Source organism: Canis lupus, chromosome 29 (genome assembly GCF_011100685.1).
Source record: "Canis lupus familiaris isolate Mischka breed German Shepherd chromosome 29, alternate assembly UU_Cfam_GSD_1.0, whole genome shotgun sequence".
NCBI lineage: Eukaryota > Metazoa > Chordata > Mammalia > Carnivora > Canidae > Canis > Canis lupus.
Window position 1 is genome coordinate 4,375,832 of NC_049250.1, and position 25,590 is coordinate 4,401,421.

General features: G+C 36.6%; 1 protein-coding gene across 7 annotated transcripts in view; it reads right to left on the reverse strand.

Moving 5' to 3' along the window:
- ST18 (ST18 C2H2C-type zinc finger transcription factor) overlaps positions 1-25,590 on the reverse strand; it is a 145,591-nt gene that overhangs the window by 105,136 nt on the left and 14,865 nt on the right. For 2 of the 7 annotated variants that reach the window (XM_038579294.1, XM_038579289.1), the window contains exons 1-4: positions 10,377-10,411; positions 9,573-9,676; positions 2,997-3,051; positions 861-891 (exon numbers count right to left, since the gene is read on the reverse strand). In XM_038579294.1, coding sequence (XP_038435222.1) covers positions 861-891; positions 2,997-3,051 — 86 coding nt within the window. In that variant the 5' untranslated portion in view covers positions 9,573-9,676; positions 10,377-10,411. Of the gene's footprint in view, positions 1-860; positions 892-2,996; positions 3,052-9,572; positions 9,677-10,376; positions 10,412-18,532; positions 18,579-25,590 lie in introns of those variants that run through there. The other 5 variants (XM_038579292.1, XM_038579291.1, XM_038579290.1 and 2 more) reach the window with 4 other exon arrangements.

Genomic DNA, 25,590 nt, shown 5'->3' on the forward strand with positions numbered 1-25,590 from the left:
GGTGTAAATTTTGGTATGCGTCAAATGCTGTTATACACTCTCTAGTTTTCAAACATTTCCCTGAGAAACACATATAGACCATTGTTTTCAGAAAGGTGGATTAGATGGTAGGATTGAGACTTTCTGGGTTTGCAATAGCAAACAAGGGACAAGGGACAAAAGACTCATCTTGCTCCCAAAACAATTTCTCTAAAAAATATCACCAGTACAAATATGTATGTCAGCATGTGTTTCTTTTTTAAAACGTACTTTTTTTTTTTTTTTATAAACTATGCCTTGACAGGGATTCTGCAGAAAAACAAACAAAACAAAAAAACCAACAACTAATTGGAGTTTATTCTGCATAACCTATTAGGATGGAATTTCCATAACATTGTCTGAGGTGCTTTCACAGTATCTAGGGTGGAAATGAACAGACACACTCACAAACCTATTATTTCCCAATGCTTATATTTAAAAATTTATGATAGAATTATCTAATTATTTAAAACAAAAAGTAGGGAACTTAGGACTTGGGTCATCTTTTAGGCTCACAGATGACAGCTCAATTCTTCACTCATCACCTGGGCACAAATCAACCACATGCGAGTTGTGGACACACAACCAGCAAGCACTCCACAGAGAAAAGTGGGAAACTGCATTATGGCAAAATGTTGTGTTTTGTTATCAAAATGGAAGCCCTAATTTTTTGAATCAATTATGGATGGCTTTTCCCTTTCTCTTCTCCTTTGGGTATAGACAAATAAACCTGTTGGCCTATTCCTCCGACTACCACAGGAATCCTCAAGCTTGAAAAGTAAAAACATTCTAATAATCAAAGCTGATCGATACTAGAAAAAGTAATGTGGGGCAAATCTTACCTGAGCTCCTGAATTAGAGAATCTATTGGCACTGTTGACAAAAAGAAAGGAGAAAAAAATCAGTTTATAAATTTGAAAACTGTATGACTTTTCACCCACCTAGAGATAATGACCAATAAATGGTTCATACGAACCCCACTTAACTTCCCCCTGGGTGAATTGATCATTTCTGGTTCTGGTACTTTGGAGTGGATACCAGTGGATAGATGAATATAGTCCAGAATAGATGATGCTGGTTTTAGTGCTTTAGGTGACCCTGGGACCTTGCAGTTGTGGATTGGATTTTCTAAATACCTGTCTCTAAAGATTCATTAAAAACTTATGAGAACACAAAGGTCTTGAATTATATTTTAAATCAATTTTATTGTTCATAGAAAATTTTTCAAAAGAATTCTAAACTTACATTTTTATTGGCATTAAACAAGTATTTATACAAAACTGGGAAATTTTACTAAGTGAATGTGTCCCAAGATTAGTTATGTTCCATAAGTTTCATATGTATAGAAAGAGGAAGATAGGCTTTAACTATGTTAATATCAACATTGTTTTAAAAATAAGAATCTTGTAGAAAAAAGAGCTTTGATTTTTTTTCTGACAACTGATGGGAATTAAAGAAGTTCATGTTTATAAATACCTGCCTACACAAGGACAAGCAGCATATTGAGAAAGACAACAGGTGGTTTTAAAGATTACTCATGCCGCACGAGAAACAGTTGTTTCATTTCTAGAAGAACATTTTGGCTCTATTTAAGGGTGTATATTATGTGCCAAAAGAATTCAAAGTACAAAAAGAATTGCAAATTAAAAGACCTACATTTTTTAAAGTATGCTAGAATAGTGTGCTTTTAGAAGTCAAAACAAGGGATTCATATAATCCAAATATAGTCCCTAGAATGCTGGTATTTATGGCAGATGTGAGCTTGTCCTAAATAACAATACAAATCATTTTTTTTCTTAAACTTGTATTCTATTGAGAAGTTGGCTGCATAAAAATTTAATGCTTAGAACTACTGCATTTCAAATATTAGGATATATGATGTAACTTGAAGCAAAATTGTAATATCATGTAAAACTTCTGTTGGGTAGAGAAAATTCCACATCTTGTACAGCATTATTCTGCATTTTAGATATCATAACTAGTGATAACCATGGTTACATCTCAAGTGAAAAAAAATCATCCTGGAATTTATTAAAAGTTTTGGGATTCTGAACTTTACTCAGACAGGTGTTATTTCCTTGACCTCAAATAGAAACATAGCTAAGGAAAGGATTTCATTTGATTAGCCACTTCCAAAGGCAAATCTCAAAAATCCTTCCAAACAATTGCACGATTGCTTCTTGTCTCAGGTCTTCCTTACAAGGCTAACTGGGAGAAGAGTCGGGCAGGGAACAACCATCCAGAGTGTTTTCAGAAGCTATGGTGAAACTACAGTTTTCCATTTAGAACTAAGGGTCACAAAAATATAGCTAATTATAATAAAAGTTATTCTCCTTAAGGGGTATTATTGCCAGTCAATCTTGTTTTCCAGATGTTTAGATCATCAAGGGCCTGTTTATATTTCAATATTACATTACCATCTGTTGGTTACAAAAAGAGAAGGATAACCGGCAAGTTAAACCTTTCAAATATTACTTTGCAGAGCTGCCGGAAATTCCCAGCAGGGACAGGCAAAAAACAAACATCATCATTTTACTTGAACTAAGTTTAGATTGGGAGCCACTAAAACCAGATAACATAAAAATCAAAACCTGCTTTGGCAGTAAACTAACAATTCTGTCTTTTCCCTCGGCCATTAAAGGTCACTTTAATAATTTGGAAGTTTCCGTGAAGCAGTCTTCCCTTGCTGCCCTTATGTTGTTTTGCATGATATTTAATCTACTCATGATTGCATTTTGTAAAAATCTATTATCACATATCATTGGTACTTTTCTGGATCCTTTAGCTCCTGGTTCATAATATTTTACTTCTCAATGCCATGATCCAATGTCCTAGCTTGATTTAAAAAAAAAAAAAAAAAAAAAAGAGCCCTGAGGAAGTTATAATCATTCTGACTACACATTAGGGACTAAGCATTGGAACTCCCATATTTCATGGTGTGGTGGGCACGGTGTCATGGAACCTGCTTGCTAACTCACCCTTGGTTCCTTTAGAGCGGGTACGCAGCGTTTTATCTTCAGCCTCTGCATCCATCTGTAACATGAACACAAAGTCCTGAGGTCATTCGTTTGACATTGACCAAAATACAAAAACAAGTCCTCGCAAGTTCTGAAAGTCATTATGAAAAAGAGAGTAGCCTTCCGTGCTCTTGAATAGCACCCTGCCTCAGCAGGTATGTAGCTCTGACTGTCCTTACAGTCCATGAGTTTTGGAAATACTTTTATAGATGCTGAAACCAGAGGGAACAGTGACAAGAGGGCAGATGTCCTTGTCCATAAGTGTTTGCTAGTAATTCAAACACTTCTGGCATCACAAAGATAGAAAAAGAGTATTGTCTGATTAACAATGGTTGTAAAAGAGATAAAACTTCAAATGCCAAACCAAAAGATTTCAGACTAATTTACTAAAACATGATTCCTTTGCATTTCTAGACCTTCTCTGATATATATCTGTTTCTAATTCAGGAAAAAGAGTCCCCTGTGTAAAAAAGCAACATGAAGACAAATCCCTGAAATACTCCCATTTCAAAATACCACTGGAGATGTGGATCATCAAATGACATACATTTACTCCCAGAATTCCAGAATAGATATTGGTTATAATAGTGCAAATCTATAAAGAAAGTGAAATTTGAGTGCTATATGTGTCAGCACCTAAGTCCCTAAAACATCATTATGAAATATTTTAAATGTAATCAAACTACAAAAGGAATGGAAAGAATTTAAAAGTCTGCTGTTTCTGTTTCTCTGAAGATAGTCAGACATGACTACTCCCATTGGTTTAACTAGAATCTTCCAATAATCTCTAGTTTAATACACCTTTGCACATTTTCAGAAGGAATTCTTAAACGCAGAGAAGTTGTTTTGCTTGCTGAAAATGAGAGGCAGGCAGAAGGTGCTGTCTGTGGCACCCATCCTTAAATCCTGATGCTAGCGTGGATGCGGTATGTATGACTGCAATGGTAATGGGAGGCGCATCTCTGCTCTCTAAGGCTGAGTTGTGATTGAAGGCACTGACCTGCCATAGACTTATAATAGGGGAGCAGGTGTGGCAATGATGGACTTTAATTTCCTTTAATAAACCTTTTATGTGCCACACTTTTACTGCCATTCGACGCTCTCCAAGGTCCTGCACATAATAGGTTCATTACTTTTGATTACTATAGTCTATTGAGACAAACAACTCCAGAACACAATATATATTATGTTCAGTTAAACCAATATAGACTATTTATCCATTGTGCATTTTTTCACCTGCAACACTACAGACAAAATTAACGACAGCTCTCGTAAGCTAAAACTATTAAAACCACCAGTACTCTTTGTCATCATTTCATAATAAACACCACACCAATCATTGAACTGTTTTTTTAAATTAGCAAACAAAAAGAATTCACTGCTTTTGCTAAGCAGCAGTTGCTTTAGTCTAAATAAAATGGTCCATCGTTATGAATATTTTAAAACTACATAGTAAGAGAAAACAATAACAAAACAGAGGTGATTTTTTTCCTGTGGATTTTCCTTCTTTTAAAACCACACAAATTTATGACAGATGTGACACTGCCTAGGATTAAAATGGCTTGGTTTACTCAGGATAGTGAGCACTGCGTTGTGAAATCCTCCTCCTCCATGAGTATCTCTGTTGCATATAAAGTGGCTCAACTCATGCAAACTCCCCTCCATGTACTAAATGAGTAAGTTGATTATGAGAGATCAGTAGCAGGAGGGTTAAAATAATGAAAACCACGAACCACTGCTGAGGAGGCTACTCCTGTGGGTGAGTAGCAACTCAATACAACTCTAATTTATCCTGCCACACAGGTGCTGAGCTCTACCCAACCACTCTGAAAAATCTCTCCCGAAAGTCAAGTGAAGATTGAACTCCATGAGTTTCTTTACCAAAACTGAAATACACGTTGCAAACAGTGCCAAAAGGTACATATAAAAGTTTCAGAAACCTACTTAAGTGTAACTTTCTTTATAACGGATTTAAGATTAATTCCATTTTGCAATTCAGCTATCCCCTTGGACCTGACTGGTCTGCAACCACCCCATGCAGCCACCTCCCCATTAAAGTCATTGGAAGGAATACTTAAATATTCATGGACCTCTGCTTGATTATGCTTGGAATGCTAGCTAGCCTCATAATTGTATTTTGTGGTGCTATTGTCTTCTTGATGGTGTAGTGTATATTATATACTATGTAAACACTTTAGAGACTGGTAACTCATTCATAATGCTAAGTTTTCAAGTTTAACTTGTGTGCCAAGTTGTAGAAGTGAGATAGTTCAGGGCCACAATATATATTCCATCGATTTCACCTTCTTTCTCTGCTCCACACCAAAGAACAATAAAAGTTACTAAGTTCAGTGTCTACTCATGTCTGAGAGCTCAATGAGGAATAGGAACATCAGAAACCTAAAGCAATGTGCTTTCGTTTTAGGGGTGGAAGTTTTTAATGTTTATGAGATGGCTCACTCTCCTGACAGTTCTCAATCTGAAGATAAGTCTTTGTTTTCTAAAACCATATATATAGAAGTAGAAATTTCTAAGTATTCTTTATATGGGCTACTCTCATTAGGATTTTAATAAACTACTATTAAACAGAATTAATTTTTGTAAAATCTAACTTCATATTCAGTGAGTATGGCATACTGGGAATGGTTCACTAAAGATGGAAAGAGATTTCTATCTCAGTGCATGTGTTCACACCTTGGGGAATTGTGCCAGTGTGGGGGTGGGTGTGGATTTCTCATCCTTTCAACTCCCAGAGCTATAGAGAAGGTCCACCATTAAGCCATAATTCAGGAGAGTGACCTAACTAAGGTGCTACAATCTGGGAAACTACACTTCTCACTGGGAACATTTTTTTTTTCTGTTGGAAGAGAAGATTTGATCATTTTTACTGCTTAAGTCCTAAATGCTATTGACACGTCTCCAATGAATTTGGCAAAAATGAATAAATCCTTTCTCAAAACAGAGATTTGATTTTTTTTTTAAAAAAAAGCTGTCTTTCTTGAGGTTTCTTAGAAACTTTGTCTACCTACCTCATTTCATTGTTTACGAATGGGAACAAGACAAGATATTTTCTGAGATTCCTATAATGGATTCCTCATAGTTCTGATAATCTACTTCCTAATAGAGATAGAATATTAAAGGTAGGCTTTGCTGTTTACTTTTCCTGATCTGAAACTACTTTAAGAAAAGTCATCTAACCTACAAGTATGAAAATTATATGTATAATATTTATACAAAAGGGAGAAAAAAGTGGTTCTTACTTGGTATTCATAATAAAGCCATGAACAATTTTTTTAAAGACTCCATTCTCTAGTTCTCTGGGAAGAGGAGTTAATCAAGAGAAATGGCAAGAGGGAATGAAATTTATGAGCTAAAGAAGGCAAAGAAGCAAAACTTGCAGGAAGGACATGCAAGAACCAACAATTGAAATAAGTAGATAGGTAATGAAGAAGAAAAATAACCTAAAGTAAAATTTAACTACTTAGTTGAATTTGGAAACCTCTTACTTAACATCCTTAGGTACTTTCATATCTATATACAGGTGCACATCATAAATTCCTAGTTACTTTTACTTGACCATCTTTACTTTCTGGCACTTACACAAAGGGCAATCAGCATATCTCCTGTCTAACCCCAACACACAGATCTGGAGCTCTCCTGGGGTGAAAACGAAGTTCTGAAATTGCTGGTTTGTGGGAAGGAGAACCTCAAGGAGCAGAACACGGAATTCATAAACTAAATTTTGCTTTTATTCACACAAGTAAATTACTGGTATGTGAGAACATTTAGTTCCTTTTGATCCTATTTTTCACTCAAAATCCTATTCTAACCTAATGGTAAAAAAAAAATCTTCAAGTAAATATTTAATCATTTCTTAAAAACTGGTTTAAAAAATTCTCTTGGTGATGTTGAATTTTTATTTTTCTTTTCAAAAGAACTGTAGACACTGATATAAGTCCTAAGTATATATAGATATATTTATAAGCAGTCTTGAATTTCTTAATATTAATATAAAAAGCCATAATGATCATAAAGTTTTGAGTACACTGTCTCAAAATCCTGATACAATTAATCTTAATACTGTCAATTTACACATAATCTCATGATGGTAGCTACCTTTAATTTGAGAAGTCCTTCACATACACTCAACTTGCAACAATTTCCACTTATAACAAGATTTCATTGTGTTCCCTTCCTCAGAGCTTTGGACTGGCAATGCATTTTTGTAGACTGTGCCACATGACTCTTGTTAGATGTCATTTCAATCCCAGGGAACACGTGGCAATGAAGAGAGGAAGCTCTGTGGCTGCTGAGAAGAGGTCCTGGGGTCCTCTCCATGAGGAGCCTTTTATCCTCAGTGGATGCTTCCTTTACAAAAATCAATTTTTTAAAAAAAATAACAAAGAGAAACTCAGGAAGTTGGAAAAGGCTAAACCCAGAAAATGAAACAACTGGAGGATGCCAGTATCTTAGAATGAAATTTGGCCAGATTGAAGAACAAAGAACCTTACACTGAATGCCCTTTCTTTGCTGATTCTGGCATCATTTTCTTTTAAACACAGGTTTGGATCAGCCCAAAATGGCAGCAAAAGCTGTCTTCCTGTTGTTATACAGGGAAAGGATGGGGACTATGAGTTGTGACACTGAAAGAATAGTTTACTTGTTTAAAGAATATTGAGATGGGATGTTCAAGTATTTGTTTTGTCTGTTCTGACCCTCTTTTTACTCTTATGATTTTCTTTTCATGTTTCTTTTCTTTTTTTTTAAAGGTTTTATTTATTTAATCATGACAGAGAGAGAGAGAGAGAGAGAAAAGCAAAGACATAGGCAGAGGGAGAAGCAGGCTCCATGCAGGGAGCCCGATGTAGGACTCAATCTCAGGTCTCCAGGATCACCCCCCGGGGGCTGAAGGCGGCACCAAACCGCTGGGCCATCGGGGCTGCCCCTTTTCATGTTTCTTAATTACTCAGAAAGAACAATCCAAAAAATAATTTTTTAAAAATGTAAGCTAATAAATGCAGTTTTTTACATCATTCAAGATGTCATACTAATTTTCTCAACCTTCTCTAAACCCTTTATTCTAGAAAAAATGAAAAATTTCTGAATCCTTCATTAGGGCACATTATCCCTGGTTCTAACTCTCCATCCCTGCCTATATGTCTCTTACTTAACTATCTTTGATTCTGTACAGAAAGCTAAAAAATTGAATTATGTGTCCCCTTTAGATTTAGGATACCTCTCTTGTCAGCCGTAGTCTTTCCCACCCCAACAAACACCACTCCTAAGGAAGAAGCAGACACAGTTTGCTTTCAGATCAAGAAACTGTTCTTTCTGAGAGTCAACTGCATGCTCATTCCCCATAGAGGAGGTGAGTTTTACAGGGATTTCCAGAGTCACTAGGAAGTGTACTGCAATAAAAGAAATCTTAGACCTGAGACCAGCTTGGTCAGCTTTATTAGGAAGTTCGTCTACTTTGAATCTCATTTTTCATTTCTGAGTTGTCACAGCTATTGTAGACTTCATCCTGTAACTTCGCACAACTGGCAAAGCTGAATATAAACCAAAGCCATATGTTTGTATCCTTTTGCCAAACGACTCCAGCAAATAGTTCTATTATTCCCTTAGGTAGACAACGTGTGCCAAGGATTTCTATTAGTCGCTGTACCACGGCCTCTGAGTCACAGCTTTGTGACATGAGGGGGCAATCGCCAGCTTTATGTTTTAGGAGACTTTTTTTTTGTATTTCTTAAATATGCTCTGTTTAAAGATAAGTCATAGTAAGTAATACCCTAAAAGGGCCTTAAAATTTTTTTCTTGCCCTAATATTGAGATGCTTGTGTATAAAATATATAATTGTTGGAAGACAAGCTCCTTCATTTAGGGATAAATTATTTTAAATAGGTTTTCCCCAAGGACAACTCCATTTCTTACTTTCCAGTGTTTGTAAGAATTAACTTTGAAAGTCATCTACAGTGCTTTTAAAAAATATGCATTTAAAATATTTCACTTGTTTATTCTTTTTCTTAAAGATTTTATTTATTTATTTATTTGGGAGCAGCAGAGGGAGAGGGAGAAGTAGGATCCTCACTGAACAGGGAGCCCAATGCAGGGCTCGATCCCAGGACCCTGGGATCATGACCTGAGCAGAAGGCAGATGCTTAACCAACTGAATCACCCAGGCGCCCCCACTCATTTATTCTTAATCCTTAAGTAAACTAATTTCTAATACAAATAGATTTTAAGATGATTTTCATGATGAACTTTTCTTTAAGAGTAAACATGTATGAACAGATAACATAAACCAATCAATACGCAAAAGGGTTTGTAGACTCAGAGGACTCTGCCTGTTTGATATTTTTAAATATTAAAGTGATCATGCTTCTGACAAAAATTCCAACTCTAAATTGAGTACTAACAATAAATTTCTTTCAAAGCGAACTCACAAAGTGCCCTTTATAAAGGAGAACTTTTATGTAAATGCTTTGATTGGATGCATTTTATTTCAATATATTTTTTAATAAAAAAATATTGCATTACCTCTCTTTTTCTCCAGGTAGCTTGTCTGCCAACTTGGTTTGCCCTGCTCTGTCAAAGTGACTAAATGTCTTTGTCCACTTCAGTGAGAAATCCTTAAATTCATTCTATTAAGATCAAAAATAAAAGAAGGGAGGTGTGTCAGGTCGGCCACATTAAACAAAAAAGCAGTAGTGAACAACAACGCATTGACACTTTTACCTGTAATCTGGTTGGGCTCTACCATAGACAGAACAAAAAATTTTATTCTACAATATCAATCAGAAAAAGACATTTTTAAAGGTAGCTAAGTTCATTTTTGTCTTAATTACTGAACTATATATATTATGTCTTCGATTTGGTAAACTGGATAAGAGGTACTGTCTGTTATCACTAGTGTTTTTACTTTTAACCACCAAAAGAAAAAGTTCAGACAAGATTTGGAAAGTGCTATACTCAAGAAATCACAAAAGACAGATTCAAAATTCATGCTTTCGTTGTTTAGAGTTCTTTTTAATGAGATGGTCATAAAATGTTGCTAACGTTTTTTTGCCAATGTTTTAACTTGTTTTCCATAGAAACAATTTGCCTTTGTTTTCCTGTGCATTCAGACATGACACGCAGAGCTGCTTCACCTCTATTTTGTCCCAGGGATGGGAACAGAATCTGTCTTCAGGCCATTTGGCCTTTGAGAGAAAACTTTGAAATTCAGTGTAGTATGCTCAGCATCCTAGGGAGGGGCTATTCATGCAAATACCACATACAGCAAGGCACATCTAAAGGGTTTACATCTGGCAGTTCTGGTACTTTAAAATACAAGCCACCAACCTTCCTTGCAGAAGATTTCTATCTTCCTGTATTTTACCCTTTGCAGTAGACTGAAGTGCTTGGCTTTTTAACCATAGATTTCTGTATCACTGGTAAGCTTTGACCAGACATTAAGCAGATGCTTCTTCAAGTCAACTGTAGTTCCTAGGGAAAAATAGGTATAAAACTCTCTCAAGTGATAGAGCAGATTATTGAACATGATGTAAGAATTGAAAAGTGGCACAGGAGCTTGGGAATTCTTAATTTATGTTTGATTGCAACTGGGAGGGAAAAAAACGGCTTTCTCTACAAATGCGTTTGGCTTATTCTACTTCACTCTCAGTTCAGAAAGAGTCTCGAAGCTTTCCACCTGCCTATTCCCTTTTGTTTGCCATACTCTAACCTAAAACAAAAGATCCTGGAAAACAGTCACACTGGTGAGCAAAGCTCTTTCTAAATCCTGAAAGTAATGGCTTTTTGTCTAATACCCTATCGTGTTATGTATTTATTAGCAATACATTTTCCATTTATTTTCTCAAAGATTGCCAATAAAGAACTGAATCACATAAGGGAGTAGCTGTAAACCCTCTGAGTTCCCTAATGTCAAACTCATTAGCATCCGAATAAGCACACAGCAGCACATCATCTGCACAATTGCAATTTTTTACTACTTTTAATAGCGTTTCTCAAAGGGCTCATTTTCAACTTTCTTCGGTGGTTAGTTGGTTCTCAGGGGAAAAGGAGCTTCCTGACGCTCGCAGCTTCCACTCAACAACCCGGCCGTTTGCTGTCAGATGCATCAGCCCTCTGCCCTAACCCCATCTGCTGTCTCTCCTCTCCCTGGGGAGTGGAGTGAAGGCAGCACAGCTGAGATCGACTTGGAGAAGTGCACAGAGGGCGCCAACAAAATATAAGTTTAGAAATATGATTTGACACAAAAGGGCCTGAGAAGTCCAAGTACACCAAAATACAAATGGGAAATTCGAGCTCTTCAGAGGTTCCCCACTCCATGTATCTATCATTAATAACTCCACCCCACCCCACCCCACCTCTGCTTTTTGGAAACACACTCTTGGCTGGTACCAAAAGGAATCTTCTGCTGAAATCAGTTCCCTCCATCCCTTACACATGTCCTCTTATCACAGCTAGGGGATACCTTTAAAAACCCACTGTTATTAATTGCCATACTTCGGTCTCTTTTCACTGATCTTAAACCATTTTGTAAAATTTCAGGACTTACAAATATATTCATAGAAAATAGACATTCTGGAACAGTTAACTTAAGACTTGGAATCTTGACCAAGTTTCCACAACTGACAAGACAGTTAGCTCTATCCCCCTACCAGGATGAACACTTTTCCACTAAAGCTCATATTTTTATGAAATGCCAATCTTAAAAGATAAAACTATATGACAACCACCAAAGTGTTACTAGCCTAATGGGCTACACAGTCCTTAAATGTGCTCTCTAATTAAGACATGGCTTTACTTGTTAAATGGAGTCATCACAAAGTACTTCATTTGTCTGCTTTACTATGTGCCAATAATTAGGGCCTCTCAGTTCTTTACAGCTGCTTCATGGGTGAGTACTTGCTTCTGAAAAAGACAGTTCCTTCAACCATTGATACAATAGAATGAATGTGCTGTGTTATTTTTTAAAATGGTATATCAGATTATATTTCAGTAGTGGTCCGGGGCTGGGTGAGTCAATGACCTAAAGTGATATGATATGTATGTCGGTTTTATCCTTAAGCAGAAAACCATAGATTTACTTATGGTTCCAAAAAAATGCAACAGTAAAAAAAAATTCTCCAAACTACACTTGAAGTGAAAATTTTGATTATGGGGCCAATAAATTTAATATGAAAGGTATGTCACACTTGTAGCCCTGTAATAACTGATAGGAGCTCACCATGACCACCAATTTCTTGTTTGGAATTTCTCACCAGTGGAACCAGACTGTTGTATTTCAGTCAGGATGGAAATGCAAGACAGGGTCCTCTCAGAAATTTGGAATGTTAACACAAACTGCAGAGACCACTCTCAGACTTCTTTTCTTAAGGAGTAAAAAATACAAACAGAAGAATGCCAGCATATTTACCTTAGCACTGCTATCCTTTGAGACTGTATCCCCACAACTTCTAACAGTCTTAATCTTCTGATCACTTTCAAAGATTAAAGTCTTCAACAATTGTTCATTAGGTGGAATGATGAGAAAGGTTGTTTATCTTGGCTCAGTTTATTTATTTATTTATTTATTTATTTATTTATTTTTACTTATTGGTATGCTAAGGCAAGTCCTTTTACAGTCCAGGGTTTCAGGTTTATTTTTATATGAATCAGCATGATAATTCAACTTGGAGTCAAATTTTGTAGAAATTTTAATGATATCTTGACCTGGACAATCAAATTCTTTGTCTTACCATTTGCCATGGAACTCCATTAAATATCTAATGAAACTCTAAACCCCTTATTTTGGGATTTCTGATCAATGAGCTATAGAATTGGTTTTTTCATCATAGAGATTGTATATCTAGAAATAGATGCATAAAAATTATGTCAGCCTATTTCCACTGTATATTTACACCGTCAAAGAGGACTTTCTTCTGCTTAACTCTCCAGGTTGATTATTAGGGGAAATGCTTCATCGGCTGGAGCAAATGAAGAGAAGCAGTGAGTTTCGTTTAAGTTGTTTTAGACAAACCAAAACACTGTTTATTGGCCACCAGCCTTACTTTTACTTATCAGTCCCTGATGGTACTCCCGATCACAGCAGTGGTAGAAAAAAGTTTTGGCAAAACTGCAACTACTCTGCAGGAAAACCGGCTCCCATTGCAAACTGGGTCAATGGTATTGCTTACTTTTAGGGAGAGTGTCTGGATTTTAAATCATCACATATTCAACGAGACTAATTCTCTGATATTAGGAACCAAATTGCCTTTCATGATCCATTTTGAACATTTTTTGCTTCCCTGATTGATGACTGAAGTCCAAATATAATAAAAAGCCTTTGGGAACCTTGGGTGGCGCAGCGGTTTAGCGCCTGCCTTTGGTCCAGGGCGCGATCCTGGAGACCCGGGATCGAGTCCCACGTCGGGCTCCTGGTGCATGGAGCCTGCTTCTCCCTCTGCCTGTGTCTCTGCCTCTCTCTCTGTGTGTGTGACTATCATAAAAATTAAAAAAAAAAAAAAAAGCCTTCTTGGTATTCAGTAGAGTTTGTCGTTTTAAAAGAATAAAAATAAGATTTGTCAATGTACAAAATTTCCATGAATGGATTTAATTGATTTTTACTGGTTTGCTGGCTTTTTGAAATCTCTGCCCTCTAGAATCTTTCAAGGAATTTTAAGTACAAGGAGTGCTATGGCAACTCTGATCTCCACCCAGAAAATGCAATTTTTGCTTTGCAAATTGCTGAAGTCATACAGAGCATCAAAATAACTTCTGTTTTCTAGTGTGATAGATATGAAGTAATTGTACTTGTACCAGCAGTCATTATAGTATTTGTATTTGTCCTTCCAGTACCTGCAAAAAGTAAACACAGCCTTCTCCTTAAACTGGAAAGCAATGCCAAAAACTTGTGCAACACCCATATTTCTCCCTGCAAGAGGATTTAACTTTCACCTGATTTAAGTAACAAAATAGCCTTCAAAGATACTTAAAGCCTTGCTGCAATTAACATAACTGCATTTAGATGCCATTCATGACTGATAATTCCAACACCTTGTGGGGAGAAAAAAAAGTTGCATGCTGTAAACATTATAAACATATTCAAATAAGCTTAACACAATCTGCCATGCTTATTTCTGCCTAGATCATGGACCAGCGAAATGGTTAATGCAAATGGATTTATAATTTGCTTTGGGGGGCCAGTTTCTTCTCCTTATTTATTAGCCCAGCTGATGGGGCAGATTTGATGAGGCACTTCTGGAATAATTGAGTCATCACACAAAGAAGGCTGCTAGCATTCAGAGTGGTTTTATCAGCAGCAAGCAGGCCTGATTACTGACAATTACACTCTGATCCGGTGATGGAGGAGAAAGAGCCAACGAGTGGGAAATGTCCGTGTTTCTATCCAGGAATAATTTCTACATTCATTTTACATGCTAAGTGTTTCCTATCTCTGCATAATAAACTGTAAACAGGAATAGATGGCACAATGTCCCTTAATATTTCCTGGTAATGAAGACACAAATGTACAGTGAGTGCTGATAAATATAGATGAAACATAAGCTATTCTCCTAGTCGGTATTGTTACCTTTAAAACAAATGCATTTTTGTGGTAAAAGCATAATCATAGCTAATGCAAAAAAATGACAGAAGATTGAAACTGTCCTTGTAACTACATAGAAACTTTGTAAAAGTCCTGTTAATCACTGCTGCTTTAAAGGCTCCAGAGCTGAAGGTGAGATACTCGAAACCACATCATTTTGTTTCTCAACAGTCAACTGTGAAGAACTCCTTGGGCGACACAGCAGAGGACAACGCTGAAAGTGACCTCCATTAGCACTCCAAGAGAGCACGTTTCAACACAACACTGAGAAAACAATGAGGATGGCAGAAGGAGGCATCCTCACTAGCCTGGACTTCCCTTTCCTTTCCATGAGGCCTTTCAACAAAATCTTAGCCCCAAGATCATATGAATCTGTTGTGTAGAGCAAGGCACTGCTGTCTTCTAGAGTGGCATTTTTAACCACTTGCTTATGACATAGTTTATTAAGGTAACACCACCCTCAAAAATGCATCTCATGGGAATATCCTATTAAACTAGCTTTTGCTCTGACTCAAAATCTAGTTTGAAATGCCCAGAGAGAGGGAGTGTTCATTATTTCTTATGTGCTGCTGCACATTTTAGTGGGAAAAAGAGTTTAATTTCCTGTAATATCAAGGGTTTCCTCTTTAAAAAGCCAATCAGGTGCGAAGCCCCACATAATGAACCTGCTTGGATCTGTTTGCTTACTCTTTTTTCTAAAGCTCCTTCCTGACTGCCAAAGAAATAAAAGTTATCCTCTGTTCTCCTGTGGTAACTATGGAAACTCTGTTTTATTAAACTAACCACTTAACTTCAAGGCTTGTGTTGCAACACTAAATGTGCTATTGAGTAACTCTATACTAAACAACCTTACAATATCAAAACATTTTTAATAAAGTTCAAAGAGCACTTGTTGATTCAGAAATGAGGCTTTTTATTATATAAAGAGAATTTTCTCTACTTATTTTATTATATAGATTGTTATACAGTATGCTCAATATTTATGCTTAGACATTTTCAATTTTCCTGATCCATTTTAAAAAGATTCTTTAGAAATTTTTCCCCATAAGTCTGCTGCTTTTCCCAACAGTAACTATTTTTCATTAATATCTTTACCATATTCTGTAAATTTGAATTAAAAGAATAGTCACTTATCTTCACTATCTATGAAATATGGAATGATAGAAGCTACTGAAACTTAAAAGAAAGTGACATGACCCCCAATTGTTGAGGCCAATAGGGCACTGGATTTTTGCAGAATGATTTTCTGATTTTATTCTCAATGTAGTGCTGGATGGGCTTCTAGAAAATGATATTTCCTGAAGAACACATCCCTAGAGAGATTCAGAGAACTTTGACTAAAAAAAAAAAAAAAAAAAAAAAAATGTCCCCAAAGGCCAATTGGAAAGTTACAAATACTTGAGAATGTACTTGGCCTGGCTAAATTATGTATTACAGCCATATTTTTATATAGTTACACAGCGGTCAAAGGGGACTAGATGGTCAACATTAAATAGCTAAAATTAAATGTTTAGAATCTATTTGGAACTTTCCAAGGAATTTTCCCCTTTGGTGTCAGAACTATAAAATCTTTCTGCAAAAAACATGACTTGTCACTTATGTAGTAGATCAAGTGACAGAATCTCACAGAATTCTGCATCCCAATTGTTTTTTTTTTAAAGATTTTATTTATTTATTCAAAAGAGACAGAAAGAGAGAGAGACAGAGACAGAGACATAGGCAGAGGGAGAAGCAGGCTCCATGCAGGGAACCCAACATGGGACTCGATCCCGGGACTCCAGGATCACACCCTGGTCCAAAGGCAGGTGCTAAACTGCTGAGCCACCCAGGGATCCTCCCAAATTGGGTTTTGATGGCACCTTCATCTTGATTTCTGTGTTGTGCCTGATATTACCACACGTCTATCTGATCTGCTCTGTGCTAGTGTAGGCTCATGGAAGTCAGAGGCTGATGTCTTGTTGACCTTTCACTGCAACATAATGCTGTGGCTATAGTAGGTGTTCAATACACGATTATTGGATTAAGTAAGCCAAAAAATACTTTTCAGATGCTTGAGATAATTTATATGAAAAATTATAGTTTATGATTTAAACTGGCCCTTTCATAAGAATAAAAGTCAAAGGTAAATTTAGAATATAGTCTTATTTCTTTCAAATTTAACAAGAAAACAATCTAAGAAGATCTCTAATTTATTTAAACTATTTCCAGTTCCTAGTTCTTCATCATTCATTTTCTTATTTGTAATGTGCCAGAATGTCCTATTATGCACTCAAACATTTTATTTTAAATGAGATTTATCCATATGCTCCAAACTGACAACTTTTATTTTAGAGATAAGATGGAACTCACTATGAGGGAAGACAAAAGCAATCTACTAGTTTTATCAAAACAGTAAAGTGATACAGTGTTTTCTAAATATATTTAGCTCACCTTTACCGAAATCTGGTTTAAATACTCACACACTCTCTTCCTTAGTCATCATGATGTGCTTATGAGGAGGTATTATCAATTTTACATGTGAAGAAAGGAAATGAAGTGAACTCATTACCTTACCCAGTATTCACACAGGTAGCAGGAGATAGAACCAGGCTCCGTATAACCATCTGCTCTTAAGTACTAGGCTCAGCATACTTTGGGACTGTCGAGTCAGCCCTCTCCCTAGAGCAGGGACCTTGCCTTCCATCCATTGACATTCCATTCCTCTTACCCTTGCTCAGTTAAACACAGATTCACTAACCATTCCAATAAAGCTACGTACTCATTTGCACCTTGAAAAATACAAACAAAAGCATCATGTGGAGAACTGTTTCTTTTTTTTCTCCTGTGGGGAGAGGTGTAGCAAAGCATAAGATGGAATTCTCAGAGTGGGTGGTAACCAGCATTAGGATCTACAAAATCAATATTCCAATTCCTAAAGACAAGCAGTCTTGGCTCCTGAGAAATTTTTCCCTTCTTTGTTCACACACATGAAATTTTTCACTGGATTTATATCACCAGCTGTAAAATATCTCCCATCTATTGGTTGGCTCATCTACTGTATTAGTTTTTTATTGCTGCTATAACAAATTTCTAAAAACTTATGGACTTAAAAAACCACAAGTATGTTCTCTTACGGCTCTGCAGGCCCTCAGTCTGGTACGGCCTCGCTTGGCTAAAATCAAATCAGGCTGCACTCCTTTCTAGAGGCAGAAAGAATTCATTTCCTTGCTCATTTGGGCTGTTGGCAGACTCCAGTTCCTTGCTGTTACAGGACTGAGGTCCCTGCTTTCTTGCTGGCTGTAAACTGAGAGCCAGTTCCGTTTTCAGTTTCTAGAGGTGGCTGAATTCCTTGGCTCATGGTTCTGTGCCTCCATCTTCAAAGCCAGCAATGGTGGGTTGACTTGAGTTTTTCTCATGTGGTATCTCCCTGACTCATTCTCCTACCCTTCTCTTAGGGAACATATGATTCATTGGGCCTACTTGGATAATTTTGCATAGCCTCCTCATCGCTAAATTCTTAATTTCATCACCTTCCTTTTGCCTTGTAAGACAACATATCCACAAAGTTCAGGAATTAGGATGCAGACATCTTTGGGGGGAGGGGGACATTATTCTGTCTAGCACATTCTTTAGCTACATATATGAATTCTGACTATGTTACTTTAACAAAGTATTAATGCTCTTCATATGAGCCATGTGAAGTCACAATCAGGATAATCAAGTGTATGCATGCCTCAAAAACAAAACAAAAAAAAAGGACGAATATAACACAAATTATCACGACAATACCAACATTAACAAAAGCGAACATCTTTGGTTGTCCCCCAGAACCAAGTTCCTCAACTTCTCAAGTTTTTGAAGGCTGCTGAAAAGTTAGGAATCTTTTCTCTTTGGGGGTAAAGTTTATTTTTAAATAGTCTTTACTTACCTTCCCTAATATTCATTGGATTTGAACTGGAGCATTTCCATTGCTACTGATGAGAAGCATCATTGGAGGAAAAATGGAAAGAAAAAAAAAAGAAAACTTAATTAAATGGCAATTATCTACAGCTTATTAACTATATAAAACAATCCTTTCAAGTAATTTACATACTGACTATTAGAGTATGGGTTGGGGTACTACCACTCTTGAATAGTCAAACGTAGTATTCATTCAAAAGAATCTCCCTCAACAGGAAAAACAGGTGTCTACTGTCATCAGAAAATGCTTTGTAGATTTGAGCCCCTTTGTATATAAATATATTTGAGAACCTTTTCTAGGGACACACCTGAGAGGGAAAGTCTTAAAAAAAAAAAAAAAAAGAATCAGTGGTTTAACACTAATTTCTAATCAGATCCTACAGAAAGGAACAGCCCGCACGGCAGCTGTACTTTTCCCAGGGTTAATTACCTTTCACTGCTCTCTGCTAATGAGTCAGCTGTTCCTGTCACTGTGCACTACACTGGTTCATCTGGAGCTCTAGTTGTGGACAAACACCGAGTGACAGTCCTATTTACATACGGGGGTGTTTGTTGTGCAAAGATTTCAAGGGATTTTTTTTAAATCCTTTAATTTTCATGTGTTTCCATGCTAAAAATATTTTTACAAATAAGATTTTACTCAATCAACTATTCTTGTCCCCCCAGGCCACCAGATTTGCCTGTAGTCTGTGTAAAAGGCCAAATCCCTGGGAAGTGGCAAACTTCATCACTTCTACAGACAGCTTTGTCTTACTGATTCCTCAATATCGTTACCAATTACCCTATCAGGATGAGACAGCCTTGAAAGTTTGTAACTTTCTTCTTTTTCTAAAAAGATTGCTATAGAAAATTAAATTCGAAGACAGAAAGTAATTTAAGATAGAAGGATGCAAAACAAACAAAAAAGACACAAAACATACTTTAGGTTTATTTGTACATGAAACATGAACTAGAAAATTGAATTTTCAAAAAAATTTAGACATGAAAACTGCTTTCACCTAATATTTCTAGATCATTGTGGGATATGTATACATATACGTGTATGTAGATGCATGTGTGCATGTGCATATACATATACACACATATGATTTATTACACAGATAACAGCTCTGCTACCCAGATAATAGTTCTGCTCTTCATCTCATAATGTAGACACAGTGTACCTTTTTGTATTTTTTAACATTGCAGCCATGAGGTTTACACATCTCTGCTTCCTTTTTTATTCCAGAGGGGACTGAGAAGCAATATGCAAACATAAAGCATTTATCTAGGTCCATTTGACAACCTCCAAAATGCCCCTGAATAGAGGCTACTCTCCCCCTGGTAAGTTTCTTGCTTTAACCCTTAGAGCAATGGCTGGTCAGATTTAAGTATGCATAAGGATCACCTGGGTACCTTGTTAAAATGCAGGCCCTGATTCTGACACCCTGATGTCCTGCATTCCTAATAAGGGGCCAGGTACTCCTGCTGGTCCATGGACCACCCTTTGATGAGCAAAGTGTCACAGCAGTGATTCTTAAACTTCAGCCAGTGTCAGAATCACTTGGAGGGCTTGTTAAAGCACAGGCTACTGATTTAGTACTTCTGGAGTGGGGCATGAGAATGTACATTTCTAGCAAGCTCCCAGATGATGTAGTCACTGATGGTTTGGGGATCACACTTTGAGAAGCATCACCTTAGATATTCACTATTAAATGCACAGAAGAATCCTAATTCCCAAAGGCAAAATATATCCACATGGAACAGAAGCATTGCCACCTTATTCTAGAGATATTTATTTGCTCTATTTTACTATTTTACGATAGAAAGAAACATAAAAAAGTGAATGTTCTGGTCCATCTTTAAATACATTCTGAGAACCACTTTATAGCTTATTGAACTTGATCTTCCCTTCAGATGAAGCCATTCATGTCAAGAAAGAAATAGCAATTAAGTACTTCTTCATTACAGGTGCCATTATCAAATGTAAGCTCACAAATTACAAATCTAAGACTGCACAATATTTAAACTTGGCAAAAGCAAATAAAATATGGAATGAGTTAATTTAAAATCATATAATAAAAACAGATTTCAATGTCAAGTAATGATGAAAATTTCTTTGAGACTTCAATGTTTACCAGTCCTAGTAAACTCTGACATTTGCTACCTGGTACAACGAGTTTCTCATAAACACCATGAGAAGTATTCTCTTTTGATCATTGCTATTTTGAAGAACACACTATCTTGAAATCTCCTTAAAAGACAAAAAATTTAAAAAACCTTTTAGTCTAATACTAAAAATACGTTTGCATTTCTGTTCATGTAAATATCTCAGTGCTAAAGCTCTTAAAAGGGCATTTTGCAACATCATTTATAAAAATAATACATATCTTAGATAATAAGAAAAAAATATATAGAATGAAACCTTGTTGGGTGTGATTTAGCAAAGAGATGGAGGATGAGTCTCCCAAATGCCAGGTTTCTCACTGAACAGAAGTTAGGTGCTTTAGCATTGATTTACTCAGGCCAGGAAAAGCTACTCAGTAACCTGAAACATGGACTTATTACATCGTACTCCAGTAAAGCTGGGAAAATATGGCACGATGTAAGAAATATCAGTAAGCACAGGAGAAAGATCTTGCAATGAACCACAACCCCTTTGGAATTCTTGCTACCACCTATTTGGTTTTGCTATCTTACTGATTTCTTTTTAAACAATGCTATTTTAAAAATATCAATCTCATTAAGTGCAAGAAAATGATAATATCACAAATAAGGAATTTGATTAATATCAGTGTAACCAGCCCTCTTGATATAGAACAGTATTATTTAATAAGTTCATTAACATATTTACACAAGTGTTTATTAAGCACCAATTCTTCTGGAGAAGAGGGAAAAACATTTATGTAAATAGGTGGAGTCTTAGTGAGTGGAGAGGGGTGTATGATGTGTGCCACTCTAATGGTACAGATATACCTGCTGTACAAATCAAAGAGGCAATAAAATGAAATTCTTTGAGGAGATGTGGGTGCTGAATTTATTTTTTGGTAACATGGAAGGACAATCTGATGAGTTTGACAAGAATCCTCCCCTGGAAGCACAAATATCAGGGTATATAATTTGAGTGAAGAACTCATAATCATACACATTGAGAATGAAAATGCACATTGTTGTCATGGGCCGAGCCTGCATGTGAATATCCAGATCCTAACTGATCTTTCTCCTTGGATGGTTTTTAAGACTTACAATGAATCAGACTAAATATGTGCCTTTGGTCATTTGAACATCTGGTTTTATAGTTGTCTCATGTGATTAATCAGAGGTCAGTACAGTTCACATCAGGTATTTTGTCCTATGCTTATCCAATTCCAGTCTATTATATTTATTGGTTTTCACTGGCCAATTGGTTTCTCTTTATGTCAGTGTTTCATTAGCTGTGGCAGATTACTGAGGGAATCTGACCTGAATTTTCTGTCAGAGGTAACAGACTACATATTTTTGGCTACGTTAAATTTTTCCCCAAAAAGCGCATGTGGTAAGAAAATGCCTTGGAATATCTATGGCATCCCTTCTAATATAATCTAATATGCACACTGTGTTGTCATAGTGAATGATAAGAGTGCTTGTGAAATGAAGGCTTTACATCAGAGATCTGTGTGAGTTCCCTTTCATGAGGTTAACCCCTCCTGCCCCAAGTCTGGGTTCTGCGTTCCTGTAAGCTTTGCCTACCTCACATAGCAGCTGGCCCACCAGGACGAATCACTGTTGACATAGTCATCATCTGCTCTAGATTGGATGCTCCTGCAGGGCAAGGGCAATCTCCTTTTTGCTTCCCTTCATAGATAAAGTGCTCAACAAAAATGTTGACTGAGTGCCAGTTGACTAGTTATTAAGAAAACCGGGAACCATGACAAATTCACTACCTCTGTGATATGAATTTTAGGAAAACAATGGATGAAATATTTGGAGATAAATAGGAAAATAGCTATATGATGTAGCAAAAAGTCATGCTGGTGAAAACACACGTTAGAGATTAGCTAAGAGTAATAAATGTAATGCTGTAAAGTAGATTATTGAACTATTGATATTTCTAAAGACTAGCGAAGTAGAAAATAATAATTTTATAAACAGTTTGCTTATAAATTGAGATTAATTTTACAAACAAACAAACAAAAAAAGACCAAAGCATAGGCAATACTACTACATCCTACCTAAGCCACTTGAAGGCAAAAGGAAGGTGTTAAAATTTAAGGACTACCACTGCCAGTTCAACATGTTAAAATTAAGAGAGCTGCACATTACAAATGGCTAAAAAGATTAAGTGGAGCAGTTTTCAAAAACATGAAATAACATAAAAAGATAACACAAGAAACATAATATTTATCATGAAAATATAAATGACTGTTGTACGAGGCCTACTGATCTCAAGTTAGTGGAGGTGGGGAGGATAGAAAGTAGTAAGATGATGCTTCGAGTGAAATAAATTTAGGAGAGAAAAGTAAAAATAAAATCAGGTGAGTCTTTCAGCTGTCATTGCCATTAGTTTGTGCATTGACACTGACTCAGGCACCAGACCAGGCATTTTATGTTTCCATTATCTTATTTAAACCTCACAACAACCTAAGGACATTGATATCATTGTTTTTCCCAATTGAAGTTGAGCAAACTTAGGTCACACTGCTAGTAAGAGCTACTAAATCACATCTGATGCCAATGTTTTTCCTGCTATGTAGCACTCGCTAAAAATGCACTGTGACACTAGACAACTCTGTCTTTCGAGCAAACCATAGAAAGATCCACAATGATAAATGGGGTCAAGGAATATAAGTTTTTGTGCTGCATTTAGACTGGATATAGGCTGGACAGAATGTTCAGAGAATCAGTAATAAACACAAAGATAATAGAGACACTGAAGTATGGTTTGGAAAAAACCGTAAAGCCAGTACGTAGGGAATACAGTGATAAATGATCTAGGAAATGTTTTGTCGATGACTGGAGATCCTGAGCACTGGCCCAAGGCAGCAGATTTAGAGAGTGCCATGCTTTGTCGCTGAGTTAACACTGACGCAACTTGAGATCCTAATTGTAGCACCTGCTAGTTCTTGATCTCAGAACTATGTAACCTCCCTAATATTCAGGTGCTTCATCTAATAAAAAGGTGCAATAACGGAACCTCCCTCTAGACCTGTGAGGATTACATGAGGTGTCACACATAACAGGCAAGTCACACAGTAGAAATTCTGCAAAATTCCATGACCTAAAAAGAGATCACTTCTTAAACAAAGCCCACAGGTAAGTAGTACTTCGTTCATAACGCTGTGTGGTCATGGTGAGGACATGTCTTGATGACATTGATTAAATCTTTGGATGCTAAACAGACAATTTTCTTCAAGAGAATATGCAGTTACTAGGAACATTCATTAAATATTCAGTCAAAAATATTAGTCGACTTTTTAATTTTACTATTCTTTGTGGTAGATACCGCTATAAATGTTTTATGCATATTAGTTGTTAACTCAATTTGCACGACAACTATATGGATTAGGGATTATTTATTATTCCCATCTTTCAAATGAGAAGCTTAAAACAGAGAAATATTTGCCCAGAGTCACGCAGCTAGTGAGCAGCCTGCTGGGAATCGAACTCTAGCTCCAAGGTGCATGTGTTTAATCACAACAGTCTGTCATCATCATCATGAGATAGGTGATAGAGAAGCAGGGATAGGCAGCAGAAATTGTATTCCAGCATGGGAATCAAACCAAAAGCCAAGGAAACAAAAAATATACAATACAATCTAAAGCAATGATAAGTGTTATTGGAAAACAAGGCAGGCTGAAAGATAGGGGGTATTTCAGATTGAAGTAGAAATAATCTTTATTCACTTGAGAAAGAGTAGGAAAACCATGTGCCTGGGGTGAAAACAAAGCCTTCGTATCTAGAATATATAAAGAATGATTGCAACTCAATAAGAGAAAGACAGGGGATCCCTGGGTGGCGCAGCGGTTTAGCGCCTGCCTTTGGCCCAGGGCGTGATCCTGGAGACCCGGGATCGAATCCCACGTCGGGCTCCCAGTGCATGGAGCCTGCTTCTCCCTCTGCCTATGTCTCTGCCTCTCTCTCTCTCTCTCTCTGTGTGTGTGACTATCATAAATTAAAAAAAATAATAATAATAATAATAAAAAAATAAGAGAAAGACAAATCACCCAATTAAAAATGGGCAAAAGGACTTGAATAGACACGTCTTCAAAAAAGACATACAAATGAACAATAAGCACATGAAAAGGTGTTCAATATTATTAGTCACTAGGGATGTGCAATTCAAAACCACAATGAAATGCCACTTTATACCTGGTAGGATAGCAATAATGAAAAAGACTGACAATAACAAGGGTTGGTGAGGATATGGTGGCATCTTGGACCTTCATACACTGTTGATGGGAATGCCATTTTGTTGCAGAGTCTTTTCCAATGCAACTGCATTGGAAAATAATCAGGCAGTTCTTCTAATTGTTAAACATAGTTACTATATAATTCATAGATTCAACTCCCAGGTATATGCACAAGAGAAATGACAACATGTCCACATAAACACCCCAAATGTCCATAAACTAATGAGTGGATAAAATGTAGTATATCCAATCAAGGGAATATTATCCAGCAATAATAAGGAATGAAGTAACGTTATGTACTGAAAGATAGGTGAGCCTTGAAGACGTGCTAAGTGAAAGAAGCCAGTCACAGAAGATGACATGTTGTATGATTCCATTTATATGAGATTTCCAGAATAGGCATAGCTATAGATACATAAAGAATAGGCATAGCTACAGAAACATGAGGTAGATTAGTAGTTACCTAGAGCCTGGGGTGGAGGGAGGATTGCAGGGTGATGGCTAAGGGGGTGCAGAGTTTCTTTGGGGGAAGCAAAATATTCTAAAACTAATTATGGTGCTGAAAATACTAAAGACTATTGAACTGTACACCTCATATTGTATGGTATGTGGAATCATACCTCAATTAAGCTGTTTTATAAAACAGTGGAGCCATACA